The following is a 10,976-nucleotide window of genomic DNA, read 5'->3' as shown; positions in this document are numbered from 1 at the left end:
TTATACAATTAAACTGGCCTGACTTGCTCTACAGTGAAACAGGAGACTCTCAGACTGAATCTCTCCTGGAGCTAATAATGGAAACATTTACACAATTTTGAGCTAAATATTCAAGTAGCTTATTTATATTTTGAACTTCTGTGTGTTCATAGCTAGAGATGGTATAGACATGATCTTGCATGAGAACGACATAAAAAAATCTGACATCCATTTTCCACATGTACTTTTATTGTTGTATGACATGATCATTATTTTGGTCAGGACAACCATGTGCGTAACGGTTTTAATTGGAAAGGTTCTCCTTCAGGTGTTGCCCCGGACACTCCAAGCAGAGTAAGTTACATTGCAAATGTTTCTTGTGAAGTTACACACGCACGCACTCATACATTAAGATACATGAATATCCACACACACACACACACACACACGGTCAGCTGGGAATTCTACAGTCGGGGATTTGGAGCCTTTGAAGGGTCTAACTGCTTCTGTGTTGTCATGGAGTCATCAAGTCACGCGCCAAGGAAGGTGACTGCCGTGTCTCTCTCCTCAACCAGCTCAGAGGCGGTGGCGTCCATCTTAGCACGAGAGAAATCGTTGATGGGGAGTCCGTCAACCACCTTCCAGGTCTTGTTCTGTTGGGGTCGACAAACAGAAACACATGGAAATGATCAGTACTAACATATGCCTTATAAACCTTATATTTCTAAACTACTGAATGCTTTGATTTAATTTCTTTATTATTTAAAGTGCCCCCATTATGCTACTTCTAAAAGGTTCCTAATTTTGTTTTGGAGGTCTTCTGCAATAGGTTTACATGCATCCAAAGTCAAATAACACTAATTTCCTCATAATACACACTGTAACATCACCTCTTTTCTCACAGTGTTTGAAACGGTACAATAAAGATTTGGTCTCTCTAAACCCCTCCTTTCCGAGAACCTGCTCTGCTCTGATTGGTCAGATGGCCCAGTCTGTTTACCACTTACAGCGCGTGTCAGAAACAAAAGGCTCATTACCAAATCGGAATTTCAGCTTTGCATCTTCCTCAGCACTTGATATACAGTAATACAGACAACAATAATAATACAGCATGAGTTTTACCATATCAATTCAAGGCAGAGTCCTCATCGTGCAAAGTGGATTTACTTTCGCAACTCAGAAAACAGCAAATTCTCGACATTGACAACATGAACCAAACTTATCTTAGCTACAACTAGTGTTTGAGGGTCAAAATAGACATTGTTCGAGGGCAGCCAATGAAGAGCATAGGCTGGCCTTATTCAAATTTGTTAAAAACCTACGTAGGTTCACACAAGAGTAGAATTACTGACGACTTGTCCATTGAACGTGTGCTTTGATCTTTGAAACTTTGCAGACCTTTTACATTCACAAACAGCTATATTACACACTGCATGAAAGGTAATGTCAAAAAAAAAGCATAATAAAAGCACTTTAATTTTACTGGTTTTTATGAATTTAGAATTTTCAGTGATGAAGACAAACCTTAATCTTAACAGGGAAGGAGTACATGAGGTCATCAGGAACTCCATAGGAATTACCAGAGGAGTAGACGCCCATAGACACCCACTCGCCCTGCTCAGAGACAGAATTATTTTGCATTATTAAACTCACTGACGTGGAAATATACAGGGGGAAAAAAATATTTTTTTTTACTCTACTTTCAACCAGACACTCAGTGGATCTGTAAAGGGTTCACAGAGGTGCAAACTCACATCAGGAGTGCCGAACCAGATGTCCCTCATGTGGTCACAGATGGCTTTGGCAGCAGACATTGCGCTGGAGAGCTTCCTGGCCTTAATGACAGCAGCACCTCTCTGCTGCACCGTCTGCCGTATAGAAATTAAAAGACTTACAGATGGGTAAATTAAAGCAATAAGATGCAAGAGGTCATGTGTAAAGGTGTGGTCACATTAGAAAGCTTGTCTATTATCAACAGTGCAGCCATGTATGAAGCACAGCTCACACAGAAGTCAAGCAGCTTTCTGCTGGTCAACACAGTGAATCTGACTTATGGGGAATCTGCATGGGGAGATCTTTTACCCTTATGTGTAATTCCGGATTGCATGGATTACTATTAAATCATCACCTTTGCCAAACAAATGTGATGCCACTAACAGTGACTTTGCCTCAAATCTTTGTTGCAGGGTAATTAAATCCCCACTGAACAATAAATGTATTAACAACAACAGCAGCAACAATTTTAATGTGTCTAATCTAATGTAAGGTTGGATAAGGGGGTGCATGATTTGAAGATAAAATCCCATTGCGATATGTCTAATGTAATAAAAAAAAGAAAGAAAAGGGACTGATAATCTCACAATGGTGGTTCAGATGTTGGACTTACGGAGATGAAGTCACCCTTCAGCCAGCTTTCGTCATTCACGGCGTCAAAGGCTGCCAACTCCTTCCCATGGTGGTTCACGATAGCGTGGTGCACATCTGGGTACTGAGTTGAGGAGTGATTTCCCCAGATAATCACATTCTTCACACTGTCAGAGGACACACCAACACGCATCGCCACCTACAGGCATGGAGGAAAACTGCAGATGAGCAAGACACCTGTATGTGTGATATGTGCTAACAATGTTATCTGCAGGGAGAGCTAAAAGTTCCTCTAAAATGGCATATGATGATCACACCTGATCTACATCAACGTCAAAGTCAATCTGATGGTCTATGAACTATTTTAGAGTACATAACTATAAATAGCTAGTACTCTAGAACTAAGCTAGATGTGGGACACTGCCATTGAGTTGGACAATAAGAAAAGCTCAGTTACCTGCAGCTCTGGAAAGCACAAAGACTGAGTTAGAGAACTTCAATAAAGCAGAATAACAACTGAAGGTGAATGAGGCAGTGGGGTTCGGACCTGAGAGCGGGCCCTGTTATGATCCAGACGGGTCAGGCAGGAGAAGTTCTCCTTAGGAATGGACGGAGCAGATTTGGAGGCGATCAAACAGTTGGTGTTGGCTGGGTTCCCGACAACTAGCACCTATGGAAAAAAGAAAAGTGAATGGCAGAACAGCAAACACCAAAAACTGGTCTGTATCGATTTATCACATTGTCATCCAACATTAAATGGCTAGAAAACTCATGAAAACTATAAATCAAGGGCACACAAAAACTAATTCAAGCTGCATTATTTGTTGCAGACTTTTACCTTGACGGTCTTCTTGGCATACTTCTCCAGTGCTTCACCTTGGGTTTTAAAAATGGCCACATTGGCCTTCAGGAGGTCCTTTCTCTCCATGCCCTCTTTCCTTGGCATAGAGCCCACCAAGATGGCAGCATCAAGGTCCTTGAAGCCCACCTCAACCTTATCAGTAGGAATCACCTCTGTGAGGAAAGAGAAACAAAAGGACACATTTAGGTCAACAAAATTCCATGGTAAGTTCATTACTGAATTTTAAAGAGCATTGCATGAAAACCTTCCAGCTATTATTGCAAACTACACATATAGTTTTATGAAAAAAATTATCATATAAAAATAAAGAAAAATAATTGCTTTTTAAATGTTGAACTGTCTGACTTGGCCAGGACAAAAAAAAAAAAAAAAAGTATTAAAATAAGTTATAGACTATTTTAGTTGCGCAATCAAGGGAGAAATGCATGTGACTGAATGATAAACTGCACATGCACACATTTTAGCATCATTATTGGGTAATGCAGCATTATTATGTTTGTACCTAGACTTATTTCTCAAGAGCATGTGCTGACATTATCTCCTGACACTTTCATCTCTCATCACCATAAATCATTTATCAGGCTATCGATATTTCCTGAAGTGGCTCATTTCATTGATAATCTTCAGAATGACAGTTAGTAAAGATCTGTTTATCAGAATGGACTTCAACCAAAGCACAACGTCTGTGATACAAGTTGTTCTTTGGCCTCCTCCTCATCTCCGCCTCCCATTGTTGAGGCACCATCACGCTTCTCATTGGTTAGTGACTATCCTACAGTGTGAGCCAATAAGATCAGTCAGAGCTGGTTACACCTCCCTGCTCTTCAAACACAGCGTACCACATGCTGTTTTCTGCTACTGCTGCAGATCAGTTCTGCAGAGTCATGCTTGCTCTTCTGCATTTTAACACATGCCAGATGCTGGCTATAAATAAACCAAGCTGCAGTAGAAAGAGTCACTTAAGTGTCAGATGAAAACCGTTCCATTGTGATGAGGTCCAAATTGCTTAAATCAAGAGAAGTAAGCCCTCACCCCTCAGAAGAGGAAGAGCACAATCCTGCAATTCCATGACGACCCCATCCAGCACTGGCAGCATGGGAGTGATGTCCAGAAGCACCAAGATGATTGGCTGACAGAGGCAAAGAGAAACAACATGCAAGTTTCACTGCATCAGCCACAGACACAAAACATGTTCAGCATATTAAATGTGCAACATAGTATACATGTGCGTTACATGCAATCATACACATTTAGTAGGACACTTCATGTCTTCTTTACATTTCAGGTTTTTAATAATTAGTGAGTGAGTGGCATTATAGGCGAATGCACATTTTGACAAGCGCAGCAGGAAGTAGTGATAGACCGATATGGCTGAAGTTGATATATAACGCAATTTAAGCTAAGCTATTGAGATGTACACATACAATGAAATTAACCATTTTAATGAACATTACTAAACATTTACACAATATTTACTCAAGACTTAAAATGTTAATGTAAAATGTCTGAAAACTATTTAAATACAGGCTATTGATGGCCACCATTTGGTGGCTCTCTAAAGAATAGCACCTAACAATGCCATAAATAAATATAAATATATATATATATATATATATATATATATATATATATATATAATAAAAAAATGTGCATTTAAATATGGAAGTTTGTTTACGCCCCTGAATATAGAATACAATTTAAAAAAAAAAAAAAAAAAAAAAAAAGGTGATTGCGACTTTTTATCTCACAGTTCTCACTTCTCACAATTGCGAGTTAACATACGAGTTATAAAGGAGTTATGAGTTATATTACTCAACAGGAGCGAGCTCAATTGACATTGGAAGGCAAGGAGACTTACACACTGTAAGAGTAAGATAATTTGTTGATTTATTGATTTATGATGAGTTGATATTGTGTTTTAATATGCTCCTGTTCATAGACATTTGAGATAGATAGATGCTGAGACTTTTTAGGTCGGGTAGAATCTGCGATCTATGGCCCAGTTTGTTCGCTGGCTTCGATGGCTGCAATTCACTGCATGTGTTTTCCGCCAACTGGTAACCCCGGTTGGTGAAATACTATTGGGTAAAGTGGCAACGTGCGGTCTTACACAGACCAAAACAAAAACAGAAGTTCTGACACGAAACGCACATTTCAAAGTAAAATAACTGGCTGTAGCAATGATTTTCAGAGAAACGAGTATGTGAACTCAACATGTTTAATAAATATCTGCAAACAAATTGGTATTTTAATGCTTTAGTACAGTCAAAATCTTGCATAGAACACCTTTAAATGCCCTAATTGAAATAAGGCATAATCTGGGCTTAGCCTAAGCCCTGTCTGTGAAACCGGCCCATAAACTCACAATTTGGACTTTTTCCTTGCAATTGACCCATCGCAAAGACCTGCCCTTAGTGAATAAACAAAAATTTGCAGAGCAAAGAGGACACTGTCTTGTCTTTACAAGTGTTGTCAGAGATATTAAAGTCCCAGTTTCAAACTGTGTCATTTAAGAAATTCAAACAATAAAAACCCTTTTGTGGCTCTTTAATGTGTCGTGACAGATCACAGTAGTGCCTCTGCTCAAGCGGCTCGTGAACCGATCATCTCTTCCTACTAGTTAATTTATAGCTTCAAATAAACATGAATGATCAAAAGGAATGTTGTTTCAAGCAGGGAAAGACGTCAGTACACAACATTTTTCAAGTCCACCAAGGTTAATCTAATAACTCCTGACTGCTTTGTCGGACAAAATGGCGGATTCGGTGTTATGATTGACAAGCGATCTAACCAATCAAATTCCCGGCGAAGGGTCAATTGCGATTTTATCTGAATTGGAAGATAAAAACTCGCGATTGCAAAAAAAGGATCAGAATTGTGAGCAGACTTTTTTTCTCAGAACTGGAATTTATAACTCACAATTACAAGTTTATATTTTACAATTTTGAGATATAAACTCGCAATTCTGACTTTTCTCGCAATTGTGATTCATTTTTCAGAATTGGGAGTTTATATCTCGCAATTGCAAGAAAATGTCAGAATTGAGAGAAAAAAAATACTAAAAGTAATTGTGACTTTATTCCATGGCAGAAACAAGCTTACATATTTATATCTCAAAACATCTAGTGATATTATGGTTGTATTTTGCTGTTATTCAAATATTCATAAAGAATATTTTATTGTTATAGGCTACCTATATGATTAGGTTATTAATTATTGCATCAATTGCATTGTATTATTGGAAACATAAATATTTACCTGTGTCAGCCTGTTTCTAATTACAGGGATGCAAACAGGTAAGTTGAGAACACGGTGCAGGGCGGGGCACAGATTTTTTATTTTTATTTTTTTTTAAGTTATTTGCTTTACATGCTCATTTGTAGTTATTTTTTATTACCCTATATGTCCAAAACTGTAATTTTTCATGAAAAAAAAAAAAAAGTACATATTGTTGCAACATTTTACCAAAATCAACATTTGGTTAAAATCTCATGTTATAAAAGATGAAGTGCTATGCAGGATATATTTAAGACAATACTGGCTGATTAGACGGCAATACTCAAATACATAAAATATTACCCAGTATAGACATAGTAATTTTAAAGTAAAGAGTAAAGGAAAACTGTACAGTACTTACCGAAACAACCAGTTCTTTATTTACCCTTTTAAGTCCCTCCCTCCCCATAAAAACGCTCTCATTGGACCTATGCAAATCCCACTGGTGACCAATTTTGATCTCAAAAAGGTGAGTTCTCACTGAAATCTATGTAATTATCAGTTAAAAAAAAAATCCCAAAATGAGTCAATATTTCAAGTGTTCCATGCATACATGCACAGCAGAAATAGTCAGAACCTTATTCTGAACATAGACATGATGCATCACAAATGAACCAAAAGAGTCGCATATTTTAATCACACATCTTATATAACACAAGAGCATGGTTTAAAATCCAGTTTGTTCCACTTGCAGTTTCCCCCCCAGGGTCCCGTTACGCAATAACACAGTCCGTCTCTGTCTCACCTGGTCCTTGCCGAACACATCTCCTTTAGCAATGCTGTAGAGCAGAGAATAGGCGATCTGTCCGGCTGCGCCAGTCACCAGGACACGGATCGGTTCGGCCTGCAATCAAACACAAAGTCAACAGCATGACCTATTTATGTGAACAAAGGCCTAGCGATCTGGAAAGGGTCACAAATCACATCAGAAGTTGCAGATTTGAGCATTTACCTGTTTTATACAGTCTATGGTATTTACACATAACTGTTTCAGCGAATCCATTTCTATGTATATCCTCAGTGAATGAATGAAACGGTGATGCTCCGCACAACTCGACGCGCTGTAACGATGGTAACGTCACTGTGTGTGCGCGAGACTGTTACTTCGACGGCAATTTTCACCACAAAGTATTTACAAGCTGACAAAATTGCGACAAAATAGCGCCAATGGGTACAAACGATGCCACCTCGTAATTACACCCACTCCACAAACGCGGAAATGGCCGTTAAACGCTCATGAAACGGCTTCTAAATTATTCGATATGAATCATTACGTTGCTCGTGATCAGAGATTTCAAATTAATTCAGATATCAAAACCCAAATCTCTCCCAAAAGTGTTTAAATCAAACTAGCCCGCCATGTTATACAAAAAACAATGCTAATTTGATTTTTGCTGAAATATCGTGCAGGACTAAGATGGAGGGATGAAATCTCACCATGTTTGAAGTCTGATTGAGCAGGTTGAGATGTGCGCCAAAGATGTGCTGCTCTGCCACTCAGACTGAACGGAGGGTCACCTCTATTCTTGTATGGAAATGTCATATGCCTTCACAAACACAGAAACGCTGTACACTGGGATATGTAGTTGATATTGCCGCTCTCCCCCACCAACCAGCTTACGAAAGGAACTCAATTACCCATAAGAACCCGCGCAGACGCCCTCCCATCCGACACGCCCCCTGCACTACCATATATGGAGCATAAGTCTTTAAAATCGTATAAAGGTCGAGTTTTGAAACTACTGTGTTAGGTTTGGGTCCTTGATAGGTTTTTGAACACAAACATAATAGCTATTTGAAAAAGATTAGTTAAAGTTATGCCTTTTACAGCTTGATAAAGAGGACATTAAAGACAAAAATTAGTCACATAGGTCTGTGTGTCTATCCTTATGTACTTCACAGTAGACATTAAAGGATTAGTTCACTTTCAAATGAAAATTTCCTGATAATTCATTCACCCTCATGTCATCCAAGATGTTCATGTCTTTCTTTCTTCAGTTGAAAAGAAAATAAGGTTTTTGATAAAAACATTCCAGGATTTTTCTCCTTATAGTGGACTTCAATGGAACCCAAACGGTTGAATGTCAAAATTAAACATTATAGCGATCCCAGATGAGAAATAAGGGTCTTATCTAGAGAAACCATCGCACATTTTCTAAAAAAAATAAATAAAAATGTATATGTTTTAACGATAAATGCTCATCTTTAAGTTTTACCCATTAACGCTCGTCTTGAACTAGCTCTGTTCTTCTTCTCTATTTGAATTCCTGCAGTGTAGACACTGCTAAGTGTATTACTGCCCTCCACAGGTCAAAGTTTGAACTAAATTGTCATAGACAATATGCTAGTGTAAGTATATAACAATTAGTTCAAACTTTGACCTGTGGAGGGCAGTAATACACTTAGCAGTGTCTACACTGCAGGAATTCAAATAGAGAAGAAGAACAGAGCTAGTTCAAGACGAGCGTTAATGGGTAAAACTTAAATTTTTTTTTAGAGAATGAGCGATGGTTTCTCTAGATAAGACCCTAATTCCTTGTCTGGGATTGCTGTAAACTGTAATTTTGACCTTCAACCGTTTGGGCTCCATTGAAGTCCACTATAAGGAGAAAAATCCTGGAATGTTTTCATCAAAAACCTTATTTTCTTTTCAGGGTTTATGCAGGTTTCAGTAAGTCAAATTTAAGACCTTTTTAAGACATTTTAAGACCATAAAGACTGAAATTTAAGACCTACACGACGCATTACCAAAAAATATTAAAATCAAAGAAATTCTGAAAAAAATCATTTTATTTCAATGAATTCAGTCATTGAAAAAGCATTTATTTAATTTACAGATAAAGCAATCATATTAGTAACCTTCCACACACATCAATGTGCCAAATGCCTTAAAAACCTTAGGCCCAAAATGAAAATAGGCTAAAACAAACTTGCCCTCAAATAGAATAGATTTCATCTCATTATTTATTTACATTACAAAACAGCATATTAATAGCCTAATAGAGATTGAACAGGCTACTCCAACCCATGTAACAACCAATGTAGCACACACACACACACACACACCAGATAATCCATTTTAGATAGATAGATACTTACCTCGGGATAATTAGAGTATCTATCTAACATGGATTATCTGATATATGTATGTATGTGTATGTGTATGTGTGTGTGTGTGTGTGTCCCGCACTGTCCCATGAACTGTGAGCCCAGGTACCTCGACTTAACAATTCCATTGTTCCAGAACAATGGTCCTGTTGGTCTGATTTTGGCTTTCACTGAACGTTACGACATACGGCCCGGTAAGAGTACGAATCAATTCCCTCTTTATAAACTCCCCCAATCCAAATCTCGCCGTAAGCGATCTTGTTGGGCCCGCAAGAGAACGACTTCGCGATTACTGAATCAGGGAACATCACTTGGAAGAGATCGCTAATCTCACTGTTGCTATTAAATGAGTGGTGTTTGTTTAGTCACCATGTGTAGTATACAAATCACCTCGGCTTTCGATGTGTCAGTCGCTCCAAAAGTACCCCAAAGGTTGTTCGACGGAGCTGGAGACCGGAGGGACCAGGCATTGAGGAGGACGACGGCAGTGGTGAGGCTAATTGGCCGAGTCCGCTGAAGGGATTTTGCGGCTAGCTTGTGTTTCTCCGCTCTGTCGTGTGACTCCAGCGCCTTTACACCGCATCACACCCAGACTCTCTAACTGATTTTTTTTTTTTTTTTTGCAAAGTTTGCAGTGAGCCTCGTACCTGGAGCTGGGTACCGCTTGTAACCAACAGCAGAAATCGCTGTGATCTAGCCATGTCTCGTTGAAAGTACACTTTCCCATTTCACCATCCACACGTAGCCGAACTTTAACAAACTCTGAGGAGACGCAGACGTATTTCGCGGGCAGGTATTGCATTTATCATGGGATTTGTAGTTTTATCACCGCGTATACCAACACCAATATACCCCAGAAAGAACTACGACTCGCTACTTTTTTGCTACTTTGTAATAACTTTCAGCAGGTAGCGTTTCTGGAAATGGGTAAAAAAATTTAAGACGTGACTAAATGAAATTTAAGACCTCTGATGAAAATCTGGCCGTTTTTAAGACTTTTTAAGGCCTTAAATTTAAAGTTCAGAATTTTAGACTTTTTAAGACTTTTTAAGACCCCGCGGAAACCCTGCTTTTCGACTGAAGAAAGAAAGACATGGACATCTTAGATGACAAGAGGGTCAGTAAATTATCAGGAAATTTTAATTTGAAAGTGAACTAATCCTTTAAGAGGACAGTGAAGACAGTCTGTGTGTGTGTATGTCATATGCTAAATATATATAAAATCCCAAACGTTTTGGCAGGGTCACAGAAGGTTACTCAAAGCAGCTATTTCTAACTCTTTAATAATAATACATATCCTGTTCAAATGTTGACAATATTTTCACGTTGGATCAACCTTCAGATGACATTTAACAGAACAGCATATGTAGACCTGCAGATTCCTGTG

At 38.5% G+C, this 10,976-nt stretch overlaps 1 protein-coding gene across 1 annotated transcript; it reads right to left on the bottom strand.

The window, feature by feature from the left end:
* Window positions 1-210: 210 nt before the first annotated feature.
* Window positions 211-8,047, bottom strand: mdh1aa (malate dehydrogenase 1Aa, NAD (soluble)). The gene is made up of 9 exons (XM_067404713.1): window positions 7,919-8,047; window positions 7,227-7,325; window positions 4,238-4,334; window positions 3,182-3,357; window positions 2,891-3,013; window positions 2,366-2,542; window positions 1,734-1,847; window positions 1,504-1,593; window positions 211-632 (listed from the first exon to the last, which is right to left on the bottom strand). Exons 1-9 carry the CDS (start codon window positions 7,919-7,921, stop codon window positions 510-512), a joined length of 1,002 nt encoding a protein of 333 aa, XP_067260814.1. The 5' UTR covers window positions 7,922-8,047; the 3' UTR covers window positions 211-509.
* Between the last annotated feature and the right edge of the window lie 2,929 nt (window positions 8,048-10,976).

Source organism: Chanodichthys erythropterus, chromosome 12 (assembly GCF_024489055.1).
Source record: "Chanodichthys erythropterus isolate Z2021 chromosome 12, ASM2448905v1, whole genome shotgun sequence".
NCBI classification, from domain to species: Eukaryota; Metazoa; Chordata; class Actinopteri; order Cypriniformes; family Xenocyprididae; genus Chanodichthys; species Chanodichthys erythropterus.
Note: the sequence above shows the minus strand (reverse complement) of the source record. Positions and strands in the feature narration are given on the sequence as shown.